This window comes from Drosophila erecta, unplaced genomic scaffold (genome assembly GCF_003286155.1).
Source record: "Drosophila erecta strain 14021-0224.00,06,07 unplaced genomic scaffold, DereRS2 tig00000021-arrow-pilon, whole genome shotgun sequence".
NCBI lineage: Eukaryota > Metazoa > Arthropoda > Insecta > Diptera > Drosophilidae > Drosophila > Drosophila erecta.
Window position 1 is genome coordinate 25426343 of NW_020825198.1, and position 23953 is coordinate 25450295.

A 23953-nucleotide genomic window follows, 5' to 3' on the forward strand; every position below is an offset into this window, starting at 1 on the left:
GAATATATATTAGGCAAATCGCTTCAGAAAGGTAACTAAGAAGAACGACTCATAGAAATCTTTATAAGATCACCTTACATAAGAGGCGTAAGGAATTGCCCACCATTAAAGAAAACAAAACCAATTAACAAAAACCAATTTCCTTTTTGCTCAATACATACTGTCGGGTCTCGCAGTGACCAGCAGATCATAAATATCTTCTTTATAAACTTGCCAACTTTGTACAAACGGTACCTAAGGTGTGCCTATTTATCAGCTCATCTAATGAGCTAATGAGCATCTAAACTCGCATCGCTCTTTCACTCTCTCTTGTACTTCAGGGATTATACCTATGGCTAAGCGTTTGCTGAAGTTCGCTCTGCAATAAGCCTGCCCATCATCATTCGCTTTTGCTGGTCATGGTTAAGTGGACCTCTGCATCCAACAAAAATAAAGACATCCGATAAAAAAAATTCGCTAAATTTAAAATAGTTTTTTATTGATTTTAATAACTAATAAAATAGAGTATGCACAGCGTCAGAATGCTAACTCTGCATTTACGACAATATGTCCTCAAGTGGGCGATGTTTCATTTTGTCAAACGCACGGCAAATACCGTAAATACTTATTATTAGCATAATGGCTAATTATGATTGCTGAGTACGGATATCACATCAAAGCAACTATATTTTTTGATTCAGTGAAATATGCATATGTCCCTAATACTGCCATGGCATGGGATATACTGTATACCCTGCAGTTTCTTTATTATAAAAATGTATTATAAAAGATATACATTTAAGCATCGAATACAAAATTCCGTAGTCGTGAACATCTTATTGTCCTACGGAGTTATGGCCAGCTTATTCTCAGTTGAGTATGGGACCTTTTCAATTACCTTTAAAGTAAAATATATTAGTACAACAAAGACAAAGATGTATTAAAACAATTTACCTAAAAGGATTACTTATGTGAGCAGTATTTGTTGTTGTTTATACAATGAATCAATTACCTGAAATAGTTAATGAATTATATTCGTATACTTAGCATTTTCTAAAATACTAACACTACATAAAATAAGCCGCTGGTTCTCACAAAACCTTTAGAAAATAAATCCGTTAATCCATTTAAATTTCTTATTGTTAGTTCCCTTTCTCTCGTCCCTGTCCCTGTCCCTTTTGCCTAATTTGTTCCGTTCCGTTTGTTTTGTTCCGTTGCGCACCACTAATTTTAACTTTCTTTCGTTGACTTTGCGCTCGCTAATGAACATTTTATAGAATTTGTTGAAATGTCACCATTAATTCCTCAATTTAAAAGACAATTATACATTAAATTTACAACTTACATTTTTAGGAGAGAGATCGTACGCGATAGAGAAGGTGAGTAGCAGTAATTAGTGGGCTCGGCTGGCGTAGCCGCTGATTACACCCGTTACTCTTGGAGTAGGGTATACTAGATTCCTTGAAAAGTGTGTAATAGGTAAAATGAACCGTTTCCGACTATATACGTACATATGTATATATATTCTTGATCAGGATCAATTGCACAATCGATCTGGCCACAACCGTCTGTCCGTCCGCCTGCCCGTTTTTCCGTCTCAGGATCTCAGGAACTATAGAAGCCAAAAATGTTCAGATTAGCCATGCATATTCCAGAAACATAGACGCAGCGTAAGTTTGTTTCCAAATTTTGGCACGCCCACACTTTTAAAAAATGTTTAGATATTTTTTAATAGTCTTGTAAGTTTCTATCGGTTTGTTAAAACACTAACTCCCAAAACGGCGTTTTCCAATTTTTGATATTTTTTCAATTTTTTGTTAGTCTAGTAAATTCTCCACGCTCAGTCTAACGCCCAAAAAGCCGTCAAATGCTGTGACGCCCACACTTTTAAAAAATTTTAATTTTTTTTTCATATTAATTTTTTTTTCTCAATTTCTACCAATATTCCAGAAAATTTTGAAATTTCTCGTTTGCACTTATACTAGCGGAATAACGGGTAATTGATAGTCGGGGAACTCGACTATAGCATTCTCTCTTGTTTTGTGATGGTTTTGAGTAGCGTTGAATTGTGGAACTGCAGGTATGAATTAACGCAGAACAATATTCCCGTTTATATTTATAACTTTTTTAGTCGGAATTTATTCTGCTTAATACTATATTTGAATCTTTTTGGATAATTATAACATTGAAATGGGATTTATTTGTAGGATGTTGTTCTGGTTATTTAATATTATATTTTAATCTGTTCGGATAGTTATAACTTCAAAATAATATAAAACTAACATAAATATTTTCCAAGAGAGCTGGGCAGAAGAGTCTACGTCGGTAGCTGTGAACAGAATTGATGACAGCGATATGGGTAGAAAACTGACTGTTCACACTATAAACTAATGCGTACACTTAATGAGTTCAATTCGGGTGTTTGAATCTAACTGACTCGCTGCTGCGAGGGCATCGCCTTTTATTCATTCTTACATAGGTTCTTATCATCTAATTATATAATGCAGCGCTTGTAAGACGCTGCAGTCTGCGTTGGTCAATGCAGCTGAGGTTTATCTCAAATCTATGTTTGAAGCCTATGACCGCGCTAGTCACCTCCCGCGTGATCATATCTCTTGACACTTCGGCAATAGACCACTGCAACCGTACTTATCTGTAGTTGCCACTTATGCTGTCCCGTGACATGTTTATTGCAGCCCTTAAATAGAACATATTTATAGATTGTCTACTTATCATGTCTAAACACATGTTTAGACATTCTCCGGGGGGGAAAAATGTACGGCCAGTAGTCGTCTATCATTTATGCGTTCCAGCTCCAGCTGGTTTTGCTTCGCTAACAGGAAGTTGACAGATCTTGTTTAGCGATCTTTTTACTTCCCCATCGCTTGTTTTAACCGTGACTACCCGGACTTTATCATCTTGTCCTTTAGTCGTACTAATGATTCTTCCCATTGGCCATCTTGCAGGGTGAGTGTTCTCATGTTTTATAAGAACCCGCTGTCCCTCCTTCAGATTTGGCTTTTCTTGGCGCCATTTGGTTCGCTTTTGCAATGACACCAGATACTCCTCTTTCCATTTCTTCCAAAAATCACCTCTGATGCGTTGAATAAGCTTCCATCTATCCAAAGAGCTGATTGTCTTACTTTCGTCAAAATGTTCAGGAGCTCCAATTAGAGGTCTTCCCACCAGAAAATGACCCGGCGTTAATGTCTTCACCATCGTTTTCGCTCCTTACAGTGACTAATGGGCGCGAGTTTAGCACTGCTTCGATTTGACACAGCAGCGATGCAAATTCTTCATATGTAAAGCTGCTTTCACCAATAACTCGTTTAAGGTGATGCTTCACTGATTTTACACCGGCTTCCCATAAACCTCCCATGTGGGGGCTTCCCGGGGGAATAAAGTGCCACTTGATGCCTTCTTTTTCTAGTGTAGGTGCTAACTCATTATTGTTTTTAATGGCAGCTACAAATTCTTTGTCCAACACTCTTGAAGCTCCTACGAAGTTTGTTCCATTATCTGAGTATATGTTCTCACTCTTGCCTCGTCTTGCAAAGAACCGTCGAAGAGCCTCCAGGAATTTGTCTGATGAAAGGTCGCTAACAGCTTCCAGATGTATCGCTTTTGTTGCCATACAAACAAATACACAAATGTATCCTTTATAAGTTTTTTGACCTCTTCCCTTTGAGCAGCGAATCTGGAACGGTCCGGCGTAGTCGATTCCAGTATTTTGAAACGAGTAATCAGCCGTTACTCGATAAACTGGTAAATTTCCCATCAGTTGACTGGACATCTCTTGCTTGTATCGTAGGCATACAATACATTCCCTTAAATATTTCTTTAAGGAATTTTGTATGCCAAATATCCAGAACTCCCTCTGAATATAAGTTCTCATAATGTTAATTCCGCCATGCAGAGTTTCTTTATGAGCATCCTTTGCAATTAACCAAGTCAAATGTGACTTATCCAGTATAATTGGATGTTTTACATTATACGGTATCATTGCGTTTTGTAGTCGTCCACCAACTCGAAGTACGCCATCACTATCCAGAAAAGGATTTAGCGCCTGTAACTTACTCTTTGGGTCTAATGGTCTTTTGTTTTTGAGTAGTCTGACTTCGTGTCCAAAATCTAGCTGTTGTTGTATCTTTACCACAGCAATCTTCGCTAGCTTTAATTCCTCTACCGTAAGATGTGACGGCTGTTGCGATTTTCCTCTCAGCTTTGTTATGAAGCGTAATACATACGCCATTACTCTAAGAAGTTTGTCGATTGATGAATACTTCGATAAAAGATGGTTTTGCAGATATTCGGATTTTATCAATGTGGATACCACAACAATTTCCGATTCTTTTTGAGTGGGCCAGTGTTGTGCATCTATAGATAGCCAATTCGGCCCTCTCCACCAAATTTCACAGATTTTAAGAGCTTGTGGTGATATCCCTCTTGAAGCCACGTCTGCTGGATTTTCTTCCGACTTAACGTAATTCCATTTGACATTGGGAATTAGTTTATAGATTTCTTCCACTCTAGTTCTGACGAACTTATCTTTGCTGCGCTTGTTCTGTATCCAAGCAATAGTAATTTGCGAATCACTCCATGCATGCGTTGTAATCTTGTTGCTCCATATAGTCTGCACTTTCGCTAATAACTTAGCTAGTAAATGGGCAGCACATAATTCCAACTTTGGAATTGTTTTCCTGTTTTTTATAGGATTAACTTTGCTTTTTGCTGCTAGTAAGGTGACTCTGCCGCCTACTTTTGTATACACAGCCGCTGCATATGCTTTCTCTGATGCATCGCAGAATCCATGTAGCTCCATAATACCTTTGGAGCATCCAGTCCACCGTGAAATGCTAATTCCTTCTAAATCTGATAGGCCTTTAGCATATTCCATCCACCAGTTTGCTAAGTTGGATTCCAATTCAACGTCCCAAGTCATCGGTAATTTCCACAGTTCCTGAATGAAACATTTGCCTTGAATCGTTACAGGTGCCAACCATCCTAGTGGGTCGAAAATTCTGGATAACTGTGATAACACTAACCGCTTTGTTATGCGTGTTAGCATTGGTTTTTCTGCCGAAAACGTAAATGTATCCTTCTTTGGATCCCATTGGAGTCCTAAGGTTTTGATCGATTCATTTTCCTCAATGCAGATTTTCTCCGTAGCACCGTCGTCCTGAATGTCGGCTAAAATACGTTCGTCATTTGCAACCCATTTCGCAGATGCATGCCGGCCTTCTCCATTACTTTTCTCAATTTCCTTTGAAGTTCATAGCACTCGTTGACTGTGTCTCCACCAGTTATGAGGTCATCCATATAAAAGTCGTCTCTTATTGTTTCTGCTAAGACGCTATCCTCTTGGCAAAAGCGATCTGCCAACTCTCGTAGACATCGGACTGCTATGAAAGGTGCTGCCGAGGTGCCATATGTTACGGTTGTTAACTTAAACTCACTGATCGGCAATTTTGGATCATCTCTCCATAGGATATATTGGTACTCTTGGTCTTTCTCAGCAACCTTTATTTGGCGATACATTTTTTCAATGTCAGCTACCATAACATATTGCCACTTGCGCCATTTAATTAGAATATCGAATATATCCTTTTGAATCTTAGGGCCAGCTATAATAACGTCATTTAGGCTTAGTCCATTTGTCGTCTTTGCGGATGCGTCAAAAACTACTCGTAACTTCGTAGTTAAGATTCCATTTGCATAAGCCTTGCCATTGCCTGTTTGCGAGAGTCCCCAAGTTTTGCCTCTTGGTGGAATGGAATTGAAACCACAAATCTGCCTTCCTCGTTGATGACAGTTGTTTCTTGGAATTTTCTTTCGCATTCTGCATTGTCTGTAATCGTGTCATCGGTTTCATCTTCCAATTCCCAAAAGCGTTCCAGGTCCTTTAGATTTATTGTTGTAGTGGCACTTATAATTTTTTGCTTTGCTGCTCGAGTTATATTTCCGGACACAATCCATCCAAATTTGGTTTTTTGTCCCAAGATTCCATTTACGGTTTTTATTTTCTCCATCATAATCAGGGGAAATAGATCCACACCTATCACTATGTCAATTCTGCTTGGCTCGTTGAATCGTGGATCTGCTAGCCTGTAGCCCTTCCACTCTTTGTTGATATCAATATCAAACTTTTTGCTGGGAAGGGCTCTATGGAGTGTTGGTAAAACCAATGCTTCCGTTGATGCTTTGAAGCTGCTTGGAATTTTTGGTTTGATCGTCAGGTGGACACTATTTTTTGATAATTGAGTAGTCTGGGAGATACCTTCGACCTCTATAGTACTCCTTACTCTGGGAATCCTTAATATTTGTGCTGCTTCCTCTGAAATCAGCGTCTTCTGGGATCCACCGTCAATAAGCGCCCTCAACTCGTTGTAACCACCAGCTTTGTTTTTCACTAAAACAACAGCTGTAGCCAATAGTGTGTCTTGGCCTTGCTTAAGGCTATTGCTGTTGATACTGCGTTTTGTGTCTTCATGCAGAAGGCTGTTGTGTCTTTTGGAGCATCGATTGCATGTAATTTCCTTTCTGCAGTCGATAACAACAATTCTTTTCTTTTTTCGATTGATTGTGCTCTGAATTTGAGACACTTTATCATATCGTGGCCATCCTTAGAGCAAAAGGCACATGATCTAACTTGCACTTTTCTTGTAGCAAGCTGAGCGGTATTTTTGGTAATGGAGTTTACTGAGTTGTATTGTTGCTCAATAAACTCCAGTACGTCTTGTAAGGACTGTATAGCTCTTGCCTTTTTTACATGCTGTTCATACAGCTGCAAGGCTTCTGGCGAAAATTTCCGCAGCAGAATTTCTGCTAAAATTACGTCAGCAGAGTTTCCTATTTTTCCTTTTTGCTTTATGATGAATATGGTCTCGGTCGCAGTATCCAAAAACTTCCCTAAATTTTTCTCATCATGGGGCAGCAAGCACTCCAGTTCCATTAATTTGTTGAAGTGTTGGGAGAATATTTTTCTGCTATTCTCATAGCGTTTGCAGATAAGCTCCCACGCTGCTGCATAGCTAGCTACTGATCCCGTTATCAAATGGCTAACCACCATTTGAGCTTCTCCTTTTAAGCAGGCTCTTAAATATCCCAGCTTCCTTGTGTAGCTGAGATCTTTCCTGCTGTCTATTAGTTCAGAGAACAGCTCGTAAAATGTTGGCCATTCCTTCGCATTTCCATTGAACGTTGGAAGGTCCACTTTTGGGAGTTCTGGCACGTCGCAGTTGGAAAATTTGAACAGTTCCAACTTCATTTGAAGTACCATCTCTAGTGCGGCAACTTCAGATTGCAGAATGTCTGCCTCATCTTGATCAAAAACAGTTCTGTCATACTTGTTTTCAAGCAGTTTCAGTGTGTCCGTCACGTTGGACCACTGACTTTTCATCATTGCCAGCTGCTTGACTAGTTCAATCTCACTTGAACTATCCAGGGTTTCGTAGATTAGGCTCATCTGTTGCCTCACCCTGTCCGCTCTTCTATCCACCAGTTGAACCAGATTATCAACTGGACTGGAGCTCCGAGCTGATGCTGTATCAGATAATTTTGATCCACTTGGTATATTTATTTCTTCAAGTGTTTCTACCTTTAATTGCGACTCCTTGTAGGCCTTGACAGCATCCATAGTTTTAATAAATATTTTATCATAAAAATATTGATGATCGCCAACTCCCAATTTTACCAGCGCATTGTTGTTAGTAGTAAATCGAACTACCAATGCTTCTATTGCTGGTATAGATGCCTTTTCCTTGATTGCTTGCAGTATTTTGTTCTGCAGCTCTCCTTGGTCTTGCATCAATTTCACAGATCTTTCCGACAACATCTTGGGAAAACAATCACTGTGACTTTTTTGTGCTTTCTGCTTGTATTCTTTGGCCTGATCCGTTGGAGGATTTTTTGATTGGTCGCCCAGTTGACCTAGCTGTGCCTCGACTCACAGCTGATTGATCAGCCAAGGAAAAGCAAGAACACAATGTTTCACCTTATAGTCCTAGTACTTTAAGGCGTGGTCTTTTATTCTGTGTTTCTTACCACTGGTGGGGGAAACAACAGAATCACTCGAATAACCTTGCTCTTTTTACTTTGAAGCGCTGGTTTTTTTTCTTCTGTGTTTCTTACCACTGGTGGGGGAAAACAACAGAATTTCTCGAAGGACCAAAATGTTCACACTATAAACTAATGCGTACACTTAATGAGTTCAATTCGGGTGTTTGAATCTAACTGACTCGCTGCTGCGAGGGCATCGCCTTTTATTCATTCTTACATAGGTTCTTATCATCTAATTATATAATGCAGCGCTTGTAAGACGCTGCAGTCTGCGTTGGTCAATGCAGCTGAGGTTTATCTCAAATCTATGTTTGAAGCCTATGACCGCGCTAGTCACCTCCCGCGTGATCATATCTCATGACACTTCGGCAATAGACCACTGCAACCGTACTTATCTGTAGTTGCCACTTATGCTGTCCCGTGACATGTTTATTGCAGCCCTTAAATAGAACATACTTATGGATTGTCTACTTATCATGTCTAAACACATGTTTAGACACTGACCCTGTACTGACCAGGGGACCGCTGACGCAACTCCCCATGTTCAGTTTCATTTCAGTTCATGTTTCATTACTTCAGAATGCTGATCTGGAGAATTGCATTCGGTGTTGCAACATTTTTGGGCTCCAGTTACCCTATTAAAAAAAATGCAACTGGATAATCTGTAAATGTTTATCGTGCGGCCATTTAAATCGGAAATAGTTTGGAATTTAAAAGCATTTTTTTTTACCCTTTTTAAAACAATTTCGAAAAAGATGAATTATTTGTCAAGGCTGGACGGGTCGTTATACTTTGGTACGTATGTATAGCATTGTTTTAGCATTTTCTAAAAAAGTTTAGCTTAAATACTTTTCCTTCTTTGTGTTACTAGTTTTGAGTGAGCAAAAGTCCTAAAATTAGGAGCTGGTTAGGCGGAAAGCAAGAAAGCAATTGTACAGCGTCCTGGTGAGCCACTGAACTGATAGCACAGGTTCCAACTAGCCCAGCATAACTCTCTTGATCTTAACACGTAAAGATCAAGAAAGAGACATATCCGTATTATGCACTGTTAATTTCATCATAGTGATTTCACGATTAGTTTTTTATCCATTATTCAGAAATAAGTGCATCGAACCCATAGTTAATATAAAGTGGATAAAAAACATTTGTTATTTTGTTTAAATATTTAATGGTTTAAATGATAATTTGAAAAATTCTAGAGTTATTCGTAATTATATGATTTAATTACTTCATGTCCTTCGCAGCTTCAGAATATTCTCGAATTAGTGTTGTGATTTGATAAGCCTGCAATGAAAAAAAAGTAGTTTAGAAAGTTTATTAAATCAATTTTGGAATAAATTATTTTTTATATCATATAACGATCCATACAATCTCTACTATATTTTTGGTATTTATAGGCTCCGTTTATTGTTCGCAATTTCAGTTTTTAGCATTTTTTTGTATATAAATATAAATAACCAAATTCAATTGCTATATTGATTTTTTGTTTAAATCTTCAGAAATATATAAACATTATCAATATAACAAAAGCATTTTTTTTTTTGCAGTCGATAAAGCACGCAAAAAAGATAACCCTTGGCCACAGCTGAAAGTAACGAAAAAGCGGGAGAGTGAATAGGACCGAGTGGAGTCGCTAGCGATTTTATTGCGTTAATATTTGGAACGCTGTTACAGAATGGTAAAATATATGACAATCTGACGTGTCCAAAGTATAAAAAAAAGTATAAAAGTAGATTGAGCGTGGCAAAATTTGAAAACAAACGTACGCTGCGTCTATGTCTCTGGAAGCTGCATGCTTCGGGGGTTTCTCTCTTGAAAGGAAGTTTAATCGGAATCCTGTCGTGACAGATCAGTATTCTGCATTCATGAAGGAGTATCTGGGCTTTGTCTCTTGTTCCTTCATCCCTAATCAGTTCTTGCCGATACTTCTTACCGCATCATTGTGTCATGAAAAAGATAGCTATACAACTAAGCTTCGAGTAGTCTTTGACGGATCAGTCTACTTCTTCTGGCTACTCTCTTAATTATCTGTTGATTTCGGGTCCAATCATCCAGCCCAAGCTGTTTCATACATTATTCTGATTTCGTTCGCACCCTGTTGCCATTACAGGGGACATCTGCAAGATGTATCGCTGTGTAATGATTTCGCATGAAGACGGCTACTTGCAATGCATTTTATGGAGAGACTCATCATCTGAAGAGGTTAAAGTGTATAAACAAGACACAGTTACGTACGGCACCAAGCCAGCCTCCTACTTGACTGTGAGGGCTTTGCACCAGTTGGCGATGGATGAGCAGACAGCATTTCCGTTTGGAGCAGAAGTTCTTCGAAGCGAGATTTCTACGTGGATGATCATATCAGGTGCCAATTCCGTGAAGATGCTATCAACATTATGCACCAGACCACTAACATTCTTACTAAAGGCCTCTTTAGAAAATGGTGCTCCAATAATCCGATAGTTTTAGAGGATGTACCCAAGCAGGACAGGGAATCCTATTTGAAATTTGATAATGGGAATGACATTACCAGAACTTTGGGTTTCGCTTGGGATCCTATCTCTGATCATGTTCTCATTTCCTGTTCTGCACTCATTATCGACCCCATGTAGACGCTCTGTATTAGTCACAATTGCGAGGTTTTACGATTCCGTGTAAAATCTGCCTGCAACAGCTGTGTAAGAAAAATGTATCCGCCTCCCTCAAGGGAGGCTCAAAATACGAAATGGCCCGATATTTGCATCAGCTTTGGAGGGATATGCCGTGTTGAATTTCCACGTTTTGTGCTGGACTCAGATGGTGCTCTTCCCTCTGAACTCTGCTAGATCCCGGTCTGGATACACGGACCGTCATTTCTGATCGGGTCAGAGAAAGATTGACCATCTGCTAGTCTCACTGAGAAGCCACTGCCTGAGCTTCGTCGAAGTGTATAGCTGGCAAAATCTCGTTATGTGGACATAACCATTTGCTCTAAATTTGCAAACTCCTTTACTTTTCTGCAGTCTGTATTCGCTTATATCTACAAGTTTTGCAATAGAGTTCGACATCCTGGTCTCACGGTAGCGGACCTTTGAAAAGGAATTCAGCTGATTCTGCGCATCGTTCAGCACACTCATCTATGGGAGGTCATACAATCTTTAAGGATTAAAGGAACTGTTTTCCCATACAGTTCTCTAGCTTTTATCTCGCCTTTCCTGGATCAGTTCGGCCGTCTTCGAGTGGACGCGCGGCAAAGGAATTTTCCGCTGGATTTCATTGGCCAGCACCCAACGATACTTCCAAGATCCCATCCATCTACGTTAGCAATTGTTTTGCATTACCATGAGGCTAATCTTCATACCGGCCCTAGAGCTCTTCTTGTTTTCGGGCTAAGCTTCGTCTCGTGGAACACATTATGGCGGATCTTCCTAAACAGCGGTTTGGAGGATCGCATTACTTTCAGGTCACTGGTGTAGATTTCTGTGGGCCATTCTTCTACAAGCCGGAGTCTCGCAACAAGACCCCAATAAAGACAAATTCTAAACAAATTTGGTCAGACAACGCCACTAATTTCCTTAGCAGTGATAATAGATTTTTGTCTATCTGAAACTATCGATTGGCCTTTCATCCCTCCACGTTCACCCCATTTCGGTGGGATTTGGGAAGCGGTGGTGAAAATGACCAAGCATCATTTTTATCGTGCTGTGGGGCCTTCAGTCCTGGCGTGATTAATTCTAGACCTTTAGTCTCACATTCAGAGATCCCCGCTGATCTGGATGTTCTTATTCCAGCACATTTCTTGAACGGAGGTCGACCTGATTCCTTCGATGAGCCGGACAAGTCTCAACTACAACCGCTTGGATGCATGGCAGCACATGTCCTATTTGCAGCAAATCTTATGGTCTAAGTGGAAGGAAGAGTATCTAACATTACTTCAGCACCGGTACCAGAGGCGAACTCCAAGGCCTGGTCTGTCGGTAAACGATATTGTTCTTGTTAAGGACGAGAACCTACCCCTACAGTGGCCCCCTACCCTGAGGTGGCAAGAGTGCCTCAGCTGATACCCGGCAGAGATGGTGTCTCTCTAGTTGCCGTACTACAAACATCATCAGGAGAGACAAGACGTGCAGTAAACAAGCAGTGTCTGCTGCCCCTTTAGGACTCTGTTGAAAGCCTGACTTCCAACCGGGGAAGCATGTCGGGCCACGCAACCAACAGCATTAAACAAGACCAATTGTAATAGTTAGGATTAACATAAATCAATCATCTTGCTTATTTATTTGCGTATTTATCTAAGCACACGTTTGTATATCTTTATCTTTACGCTCATCTTTGTACCGAGCGTCTCATTTTCCATCTCAGTCGTCTATATACTCCGGAAAGTACATACAATGTACATACATACAATGTACATTGTACATACATACAAAAGTTTTTCGCGCTGGTTTGGCCCTTTCGCTGCCAAATAACCTACCAGAAACCAAGAATATCATTTGAACAATAATTGTTTTTAGTTCAAAAGCTAATGAAAAAGCTCATTGGCTAAACATAGACGTTTGCTTTATTTGCAGCCTCTTTACATTTTGGTCGATCGAGCCGATGAAATTTAACTTCGACAAAACTCTGCAGTTTTCTCCTCTATGATAAGGGACTCAGACAAAGACCAGTTCCCTAAAGCATTGTTAAGTTAATCTTGCAGCTAAAGGTAGTAAAAATATTTAACTCTTTTCATCCTCTATGGTAAGGCACAGAGTATAGCTTTAAAAAAAACAGGAAGATACACATTAATCTTTTATGTTCTAAAATTGGTTGGTTACCATTATAAATTATGATAAAGCGTGCTTGAGTCCATACATCAGGAAGTGCAAAAAAAAAGAAGTGCCTAAAAATGCCATAAGAGCATAACTTAATATAAAGTGCATAAAAAGAGTGCCAAGAGTAACTGATCTAACTGGACTATACAGATAAAACGTGCCAAAAAATAGAAAAAATATATAAATCCTGTTTAACATCCACGTCAACCTAGAGAGAAGGAAGAAACAAACACATCGCCAAACAAACACATCGCCAATGACGCATCGTCAAACAACGCATCGCCACCATCATAAAAAAACTGAAAAAGATAAACTTAACATTATACATTATTATACAAGTTAACACCACAAATGGATAAGATGGATAAATGGATAAGAACATTTGGAGCTGCAAGCGTATCCGCTTGTGCAACACTCGTGGGGTCGCATGAGCGTCCGGTTGCGGAACATACGCTGCACCTGCACAATATAAATGTGCAGACTTCCGTGCCCAACTTCCGTGGGCAGAGCAGCACCGAAGACAGGCAGGCGAACTTAGGTAGGGACAAATTTGTGAAACTAAAATCAGTTATATTTTTACATTCAATAAATAAAGACCTTATGGTCTACATCAATTATAGAAATATATTTTTTTATTGATTGGAACTCTATATGAGTTAATTGGCGTTAAAAAGGGCTTGTGCGCGTTACTACAGTCAAGTTAAACAACGCGAAGTACGCGCAACCTGTAAGTGCACCCGATTGGCTGCCCTGGTTATTGTGAGAAAGAAAAATGTTTTTCATCATATCCGTAGTGAACTGAGAAACCGAAAAAAAAAATCCCATAAGTGCACCCATTTTGGCTGCCAAGGATTAAAACGAACTGCCGCTGATAAATACACCCAATTGGCTGCTCCAGCGAAACAATCAAGTCCAAGAAGCAAGCGAACTCACTTACATCGGTCTGCAGACGTTGGTCGCAGATAACTGGTTCGGTGGTGCTGGAAGAGGTACACCAGTAGATCAGCGAAAAGGAAGACTACCTGCCAGCCAGTCCAGGATGTATTTTATAATGTAAGTAGTATTAAATGAAAGTAAAACAAATCGAAAGAAATAAATAATCAAATTAAACAATTAAAATCCTAAAACAAAATGAATAAACTTTAAAATAAAAATAAGAAAAAAAGTCAATTCTAAATAATTAAAATCAAGCATTTTTAGAAATACTGAAATTTAAGTAAAAAGTTAAAATACATTCAAGTAAAGTAAATAATATCGTTCTTTAATATTAATTTAAATAAAGATATCTAAGAAAACTAAAATAAAAATTAAAATAAAATTTAGGAAAAAACCAATTTAAAAAGAAATAATTGTTAAAATCAATCATTTTTAGGAAAAAAAACACAATACGAGACACAATAAGAGAAATAGGAATAGACATATTTTTAAGACAAGGATTCATAATGATAGCAAACAAACTACAATTTAAATTAAATCAACAACCCTCACGTGAAGTAAACAATCTCCGACTAGAACACGCAAATAACACTCAAAAACAAATTATGAAAAAGATCTGCTAAAAATTCCCAAACGAAAAATTAACGTTTACAACAAAAGTGGTAGCAACGATTATAAGTACTAACACCGACCCAATCTATTGAAGATACTATCCTTATCCAGAAGCACTCAGGAAAGAAGTAGGGAAGCAAATACAGGAGCTACTCGAAAATGGAGTCATAAGACCATCAAGATCGCCCTACAACTCTTCGATATGGATCGTACCTAAGAAGGTAGATGCATCGGGCCAAAAAAAATTCAGAATGGTGATTGATTATAGGAAGTTGAATATGGCCACCATTCCCGATTGGTACCCGATCCAAGACATTAATTTTGTCCTTGCACAGCTAGGAAAAACAGGTTCTTTTCCGTTATAGATTTAAAAAGCGGTTTCATAATAAGATTCCCCTAAGGAAATCCGACATAGAGAAAACTGCTTTTTCAGTGAATCAGTGAATGAATATGAGTTTACGAGATTACCATTTTGGCTCAAACACGCCCCCTCTATATTTCAGAGGGCACTAGACGATATACTTGGAGACAACGTCGGTGTAAGATGCTTCGTCTATATAGACGACATCATCATATTTAGCAAAACAGAATAACAGCATGCAAGCGACATTAGTAAAATTTTCCGAGCTTTAGAAGAGGCAAATATGAAGGTTCAGTTGGACAAGTGCGAATTTTTCAAAAAAAGAGGTAGAGTTCCTTGGATTTTTGATAGCAGACGGTGGAATTAAAAGAAATCCAGAAAAAGTAAGAGCTATCGCAGAATTCCCTATTCCCAAGACACTTAAAGACCTTCGATCCTTTTTGGGACTTTTAGGGTTTTATCGGAGTTTCATAAAAGACTACGCAAAACTGGCTAAACCCCTTTCAGCCCTTTTAAGAGGGGAGGATTGCCGAGGCCAAATCTCCAAGACTGCCTCAAGCAAAACTCTAATAAGTTTTGATGAGAATGCAATGGACGCTTTTATGAAGATAAAGAACACTTTACAAAGGAATTCCAACTATAATGTTCCTATAATGTTTATTTCAAAAACTCTGAGTAAAGCCGAGGAGCACTACGCTCCACAAGCTTTTTGCTTTTACACAAGCCAGGAAAATCAAACGTTGTAGCAGACGCATTAAGTAGACCACCCATTCAAACAAACGATGAAATAAACACCCTCACCGCAACAGTCCACTGTAGTAACAGCTCGCCAGAAAGACTAATTCCAATAGCTACGGAGCCACTAAACGTCTTTAAGAATCAAATAATACTGAAAATAGGAAACCAGGTCTCTTATAAATTTGAATTAATTTTTCCAAGCTATCATAGACATACCATAGAGGAACCCTCATTCGATCTGGAAAAACTCGTTGAAATCTTAAAAAAACGATTAAACCCTTGTGTTATAAATGGACTTCACTCGGACGAACGCACTTTAGGCCTCGTTCAGGAAATATACCGGCAGCATTTTAGTAAATTCAGGGCCAGATTTTCATCAAAAATAGTAACTGACCTGACGGACGAAACGGATCAGGAAAATAGAATGATTAACGAACACAAAAGAGCTCATCGTAGCGCAAAATAAAATAAATAGCAAATATTAGAAATCTTTTATATCCCACAAATGAGAGCTAAAATAGAGAAAATCGTAAAGGAATGCAGCATCTGTAAAGAACACAAATACTAGAGACATCCGAATAAACCCGAAATACAGAGAACACCTATACCCCAATATCCGGGTCATATTGTCCACATCGACCTGTACTTGACCTGTAAACAAGTTGTCCTAACCGCGATTGATAAATTTTCTAAATACGCGCAAGCGAAAATCATAAAATCTAGGGCGACCCAACATGTAAACCAACCTCTAGAGGAAGTACTAAGGAATTTTGGTATACTAAAAATCATGGTAATAGATAACGAAAAATAACTTAGTTCAGATCCAATAATGAGAATGATGCAGGAGAAATATAATTTAGAAGTGTTCAAAACTCCACCCTACCATAGCGCGGCAAACGGACAAATCGAACGTTTCCATTCAACCCTAACTGAAATCATGAGATGTCAAAAGGCAGAAAACTCCATAGCTCCATAAGAGATGTTATAGGCAGATCTATAATTAAATACAAGTACTCTATTCACCCTACTACTAACAGAAAACCAGTCGATCTATTTTTTGGTAGGAAGGTAGCAAATGATCCTAACCTGCAACAAGCAGAAAGGCAAGAAACCATTGAAAAAATAATAAATAAACAGGAGAAAGATTTAGAATTCCACAACGAAACAAAAGACTCTGTAAAAACCTATAAGGCCGGAGACGAAATTTACGTAAAGAACAACAAAAGATTTGGAACAAAGCTGTCATCTAGATACAAAAAAGAAATAGTAAAAGAGGACAGGAATACAACTGATTTGACAGAAAGAGGAAGAGTTATTTACAAAGGACTAATACGAAACTGAAACTTCATTTACAGGCTCTTACTGGCTGCATGCACAGCTGAAGTACAAATAATTGACTACACCAATTCCGAAATAATAGGTTGGAAAATATCTCCCTTCCGCTTTTTTGCCCTTTATTCAATGCCTTATAAAAAGTGTTACAGTGATCGGATTTAGTTCAAATATGCGCCGTTTTGTTCGATAATCTGTTTCCATCTAGATGACAACTTCATAATACCTCCCTCGTAGAAGCCCCCCTCCTTATTTGCGAAGAACTCGGACAGCCACGTTTCACAAGCCTCTTTTGAGTTCAACCTTACACCACCAAGGGCATTCGCCATGGACAGGAACAGGTGGTAATCACTTGGCGCTATGTCCGGGCTATATGGTGGATGCGATAAAACCTCCCATCCGAGCTCCCGTAGCTTCTGACGAGTCATCAACGAAGTGTGTGGTCTGGCGTTGTCCTGGTGGAACACTACACCCTTCCTGTTGGCCAATTCTGGACGCTTCTGGTCGATCGCCTGCTTCAAGCGGTCCAGTTGTTCGCAGTAGATGGTAGAATTAAGCGTCTGGCCATATGGGAGCAGCTCATAGTGGATGATTCCCTTCCAATCCCAGCAAACACACAGCAAAACCTTCCTGGCCGTCAATCCCGGCTTGGCCACTGCTTGGGACGATTCACCGGCCTTCGACCACGACCGTTTTCGCTTGATATTGTCGTATGTGATCCATTTTTCGTCGCCAGTCACCATCCGCTTCAAGAATGGGTCGAGTTCGTTCCGTTTCAGCAGCATATCGCAGGCGTTGATTCTGTCCAAAAGTTTTTTTTGCGTGTAATCATGCGGCACCCAAACATCAAGCTTTTTTTGTATCCAGCCTTCTGCAGATGGTTTAAAATGGTTTGGTGACTAACTCCCATATCCTGGGCGATGTCACGAGATGCCACATGCCGGTCTAACTCGATGTATTCCATGATTTGATCGGTATTTGTCGTCACAGGTCTTCCGCCGGCTGGCTTATCCATGGTGTCGTTTTCACCGGCTCTGAATCGTCGAAACCATTCCTCCGCGGTTCGAAGTGATAGAGCACCATCCCCCAAAACACCATTAATCTCACGGAACGTTTCTCTGGCGGATTTGCCTTTAACGAAGGAAAACTTTAAAATAGCGCGAATTTCGGCGTTAGTGAACTCCATGTTTACACGTCTATAACTGTTGAACGCAATATCCAAACTAATCATGCATAGCGTCGTTTTGTAGGTTATGTCAAGACCTTTCAAATGTACTGGCAATACTATGTATAGTATTGCCAGATACGAGTTTGTAGCGCTTTGTACATAGCCGCGAATATCAAAAGACACAAAGGCGGAAGGGAGATATTTGCCAAACTAATAAAATAAAATTTCAAGGTTAACCAAAGTTATCAATAAATTACCTTTGATATAGAAAGATGGCACGAATATATGTATGTATGGAAAAGGTATCCCAAAGGAACTGTTTCCCGTCAAACTTACCCCTTTATAATTCTTGAAGAGGTTTAGTTGGCCCATTACTTTTTTTGTGCGACAAATTTGATTCGCAAATAACTGATTTGATTTTTGCACTTTGCTGCTTATATTCTTTTTAGGGTTACTTTGATATTTTGGTAGTATTTTCAAAAGCTCTTTCTGCTTATGCGCGAATTCGACGACTTTAACAATACACTTGAACATCACGAGTTAGGTACAGGATTTCGTCAGGATATATTGATAGGATTTTCCTCAAGGATTCAACTAGATTCCCTCAAGCCCTCTGTTGTAATCGTCTCATTCAGACTGAGAACTTCAATGGGGTCTGTCTGGGATTCAATGTCCGACTAGGGAACTTTTGCCGGAGTATAATTACTTTATGAACAATTGTAGACATTAGACTGGGCATTTGAAACTGGGTAATTTCCGAGTGCGCTTTTCTTTGATGCTATCAGTCCTCCCCTTGGCAATCAGATTTTTTGCCACTCTATGTATGAATGTCGAAATCTCAGAACGCCTGAACCTGTGAAAGTTTGTAAAAGTTAACACGAGAAAGTCAGAGGGGTGCAACGACCCGCCGAAATGCCATCCAAGACCGGATGCGCCAACAATAACATCGACGACGCTGAGCCAGTCCACTAACGCATTTCGCTTTAGCGAAAGCGATGTGCAATGGTCAGCGTAATGCGAGGCGGGCATGTGCGCGCTGGGTGACCGTTGAAGGCAGGAAACACCAGAAGGCACGAGGCGCTGACTAAGCGCTCTGGTGAGTCCGTTGCCTCCAACCGAAGACTTGGCGGCCTTAATAAATTTGATTTGTCTTTAGTTCGTAACAGACCAGAATTCAGAGCAGTTGGCTCTAATAAAATAACCATTTAATAATACAAACGTATTTGGTTTAATTGACGCCCAACGCGCTTAAGTGTCATAATAACGTAAAATCCGTAATAAAAAGATCCAGAAATCAAGGTCTCGTAATCGGGTTTTTGAGAACACTTCGGACTCGCGCGCTGCACAACAACAGTGAACAGCAACACACAAACAAAAATATCTAATACAAAAGCAAAACAACGCTGCACAACAACAGTGAACAACAACACACAACCAAAAATATCTAATACAAAAACAAAACAACGCTGCACAAGCAACTGTGAAAACCACTGCATATCAACAGTAAACAGCTAAATCAACGACAGCCAGAGGATAAACAGATCAACCAGCTACCGTCTTCGCTGCATTTCAATATACCAATATAACATGTAAGTGAGATCTTTATTTTCAATTTACCTCTTTTAACGTCAACCATTTTTGAAAAAAAAAACACATAATAAATAACGAAATAAAACAAATAAAAAAGATTGATTGCAATTAAAAGTTCAATTATAGTTATTTTCATTTACAAATTGTTTAAAAAAATTAATAAGGAAAATTAAAGTCTTTCCTAAAACGTAGTTCTTTCTCATACAAATTATAAAGTAAGAAATCGCAAACGTATCATTGTCCGATGTATAGAAACAGTAACGAAAACAACGACAGTGACGAGGACTTAATACAGAGCTATAAAGACATAAGAAATAATAACCAAGAAGGGGGTTACATTGCCGGTACTGAGACCGACGAAGATTTAGAATTAAACAACTTAATAGACGGCTTTACAGACAAAGTAAAAAGAATTTCATTATCAACACCAGGACCTTCAACAAGAGCCAACACCTACACAGGGAACCTCAGGTACCATTAGTAATAAAGATATAATTAGACTCATGGAAGCGGCCGTAAATGGCGCACTAGAGCATCAACAAAAAATATTCTCAGACAAGCTTAAAGAGGTTGAGAATAGGCAGAGAATAAATGAGAATGGACCCTTAGTGGTATACGAGAAAATACCACATAACTTAGCTATCCCTTGTAGCGAACCACTAGACTTAGTAAAGTCCATACCAAGTTTTGACGGAAAACAAGATGAGTATGTGGCATGGCGAACCGCAGCAGTTAACGCCTACGAAATCTACAAACCATATTTGGGTAGCTCTAGAACCTACCAGGCCGTAGGAATCATACGTAACAAGGTAATAGGCCCCGCGGGAGTAATGCTTACGTCACATAATACAGTACTTAATTTCGATGCTATAATAGCTAGAATGGACTGCGCAGATGCAGAACAAACTCCAATCGAGGTAACGCAGCAGCAAATGGTTACTATGGGTTAGGGAGAACTTCCCCTAATGACTTTTTATAATGAGATTGAGAAAAAGCTAACTCTTATTATTAGTAAGACTTTGTTGTCTTATGACACAAGTACTGCCGCTATCTTAAATAATAGATCACGGCAGGATGCATTAAACGCTTTTGTGACCGGCTTAAAAAAATCAGTCCGACATGTAGTTCTCTCAGCTGCGCCCAAAGATTTGCCATCAGCATTGGCCGTGGCTCAACGGGCACAGTCTTGCAATGAACGAGCCTGGTTCGTTGTAAGCTTTAATAAAAATTTAGAAGAAAAATCTTACAATTCGGAAAACCGTCGCCAGGGTAACCGTTTTCATAACACCCCACAAGGTAATAATCACAACAACTCCGAGGGTGCTTTCCAGAGAAACCAAAACAATAATGAACCGACCACTAGTAATCAAGCTAAAGACCCCCAATTTCCTAAAAACCAAGGACATAAGGGCCAAACGCAACAGAACAATGAATCAAATAATCCTCGAAAAGGCTATACGCAAAACCTAGGTCCTGAACCAATGGACGTCGATCCCACATCACGTTCTAAATTCAGGGGCGAGCAGACAGCTCGCAGTTGTCAACGGTTGAACCATACGACTGAAGAGCAGTCAAATGACAAGGAGTATAGGGTAAAGTCATCCCAGCGGATGCCATGCAGTATAAATCGAGGCAGATAACACGTCCGATTCCGAATCATGTAATTTTTTTAGGGGAACGTCCCTGCTCCCGTACATAATTCCACGGTCATACAAAAATAGAACAATAGTGTCTGATCCATCTATTCAATGTTAGGTCATACTTCTTCTTATTAAGCAACCTGAACGGATATGACGGAATTGTTGGACTGGATGTGCTAAAAATGGTCAATGCAAAAATGGTCAAAACAAAAAACATCATCGAGCATGATCATGGTACGGAACAAATTTTTTACTCAAAATGCAGAAATGTAAACTTTATTAACTTCGATGACGTGGACGTGCCAAACGCCGTCAACGAAGATTTCAAACAGATGATCAAAAACAGATCAAAAGCCTTTGCGGACCCAAACGAGTCCCTCCCCCTTAATATAAATACGGTCACCACGATCCGCACTGATGGGGAACCCGTATATTCAAAACTTTACCCATATCCGATGGGTGTAGCCGATTTCGTCAATACGGAGGTTAAACAACTTCTAGCAGACGGAATAATAAGGCCATCCCGGTCGCCTTACAATAACCCAATTTGGGTTGTTGATAAGGAAGGTTTTGACGAAGAAGGTCATAGGAAGAAACGTCTCGTTATTGACTTCAGGAAACTAAATCAGAAAACAATTGACAACCAGTATCCTATACCATCAATATCGACCATACTGTCGAACATTGGAAAAGCTCAGTACTTCACGACTCTTGATCTGAAGTCGGGCTTTCATCAAATTGAGCTCGCGGAGCGCGATCGAGAAAAGACAGCTTTTTCGGTCAACAACGGGAAGTATGAATTCTGCAGACTTCGCTTTGGTTTAAAAAACGCCCCTAGTATTTTCCAACGGGCCATAGATGATGTTCTGAGAGAACACATCGGTAAAACTTGCTATGTCTACGTCGATGACGTAATCATTTACTCCCAAACAATGGAAAGTCATGTCAACGATATAAACACGGTTTTAAAATCTTTGTGCGATGCAGGCATGAGAGTGACTGTAGAAAAATCTAAGTTCCTTAAAAAGAACGTAGAATATTTGGGATTCATAGTGTCCAGAGGGGGAATTAAAACTTCACCTGAAAAGTTTAAGGCTATAAAACAATTTCAAGCTCCATCCACATTGTTCAGTCTCAGGTAATTTCTGGGATTTGCCAGTTATTATGGATGTTTCATAAAGGGGTGACAACGGAAAAATTGGTGCAAGCCACTCAAAGAAAGTCAAACTGGAACTGACCAACGAGCAGCGAAAATCATTCGAAAAACTTAGAAACATCCTGGAGTCTGAGGATGTCATGTTGGCATACCCAGATTTCACTCAGCCATTTGACTTGACCACTGACGCCTCTGGAAGCGGCCTAGGGGCTGTTCTTTCGCAGAAAGGTCGTCCGACACCATGATTTCTCGCACGTTACGCGGAACCGAGATTTCAATGGCAACAAATGAATGAGAACTACTAGCAATAGTATGGGCTCTTCAAAATCTCAGAAACTATTTATATGGCGTAAAAAAGATAAACGTCTTCACCGACCATCAACCACTGACCGGTTCAATGTCGGTTAAAAATCCGAACCCCAGGCTCAAAAGGTGGAAAGCGTTTGTTGATGAACATAACGCACAAGTGTTCTACAAGTCGAGAAAAGAAAAATGCTTTAGATAATGAGGCACACTCCGAACACGCTACTATCCACAGCGAGGAATCGTTGACCTACACTGTAGAGTCAACAGAAAAACCTGTGAACTGTTTCAGGAACCAAATAGTGATCGAACAGGCGGATTTCCCGCCTATAAAGTCAATCATCCTTTTTAAATCAAAAACGCGTCACATTGTGCGATTTGTAAATCACAACACCGCACAACATTGCTTCGCTCACTAAAAGATTTAGTAAAAATAGATGTCGTCAAGCAATCCACTGCGAGCTACCTATACTCGCCTTCATTCAGCACGATTTAATCGTCGCTTTTCCCTTGACGACATTTAGACATTGTAAGAGCTTGGTCATCGATATAACAAACAGTACCGAACAAAGGGAAATTATGACCACGGAACACAATAGAGCCCATAGAGCAGGACAGGAAAACGTAAAACAGGTCCTTCGTGATTACTTTTTCCCAAAATGGGCCAGCTAGCAGCAGAAATCACCGCAAGTTGCAGAACGTGTTCCAAAGCAAAATACAATCATCACCCAGTACAACAAACAATAGCGGAAACACCAATTCCCGGTTATACTGGGGAAATTATCCACATATATATTTTCAACTGATCAAAAGCATTTTCTAACTTGTATCAACAAGTTTTCAAAATTTGCTATAGTCATACCAAATTATTCAAGAGCAATCGTAGATATCAAAACTCCGATACTACAACTAATAAATCCGTTCCCCAAAATAAAAACAGGTCTATCAACTCACAAACCATACGAACCATCCTAGAAAAAAGGTATGGTATACAGGTCTCAAATGCGCCCCCGTTGCACAGCACAATTAATGGCCAAGTTGAGAGATTTCATAGCACCCTAGCGAAAATCGCACGGTGCAACAAGATAGATCAAAACATAACCGAGGCGACCGACCCTTTTCTATTCGCAACAATAGAATATAACAGAACTGTCCACTCGGTTACAAATAAAAAGCCTCATGAAATAGTTCACGCTATTCCACCAGATCTTGCGGGCAAAATAAGAGACCAAATCAAAGAGGCTCAAGAGAAAACACTTAGGTACTCAAAGTTAAATTAAGCCATTTAAG

At 39.6% G+C, this 23953-nt stretch overlaps 1 protein-coding gene and 1 long non-coding RNA gene across 2 annotated transcripts in view; both read right to left on the reverse strand.

Annotated features, from left to right (window-relative positions):
• Positions 1-835: 835 nt before the first annotated feature.
• Positions 836-2414, reverse strand: LOC113563886. Its single transcript, XR_003407663.1, has 5 exons — positions 2263-2414; positions 1325-1591; positions 1046-1238; positions 934-991; positions 836-877 (listed from the first exon to the last, which is right to left on the reverse strand). It is a non-coding gene; the product is annotated as an uncharacterized LOC113563886 (long non-coding RNA).
• A 6790-nt stretch (positions 2415-9204) lies between these two features.
• Positions 9205-23953, reverse strand: part of LOC26526255 (unconventional myosin-VIIa) — a 713556-nt gene continuing 698807 nt past the window's right edge. Inside the window, exon 23 of the mRNA XM_026976734.1 lies at positions 9205-9321. Coding sequence (XP_026832535.1) covers positions 9262-9321 — 60 coding nt within the window. The 3' untranslated portion in view covers positions 9205-9261. The remainder of the gene's footprint in view (positions 9322-23953) is intronic.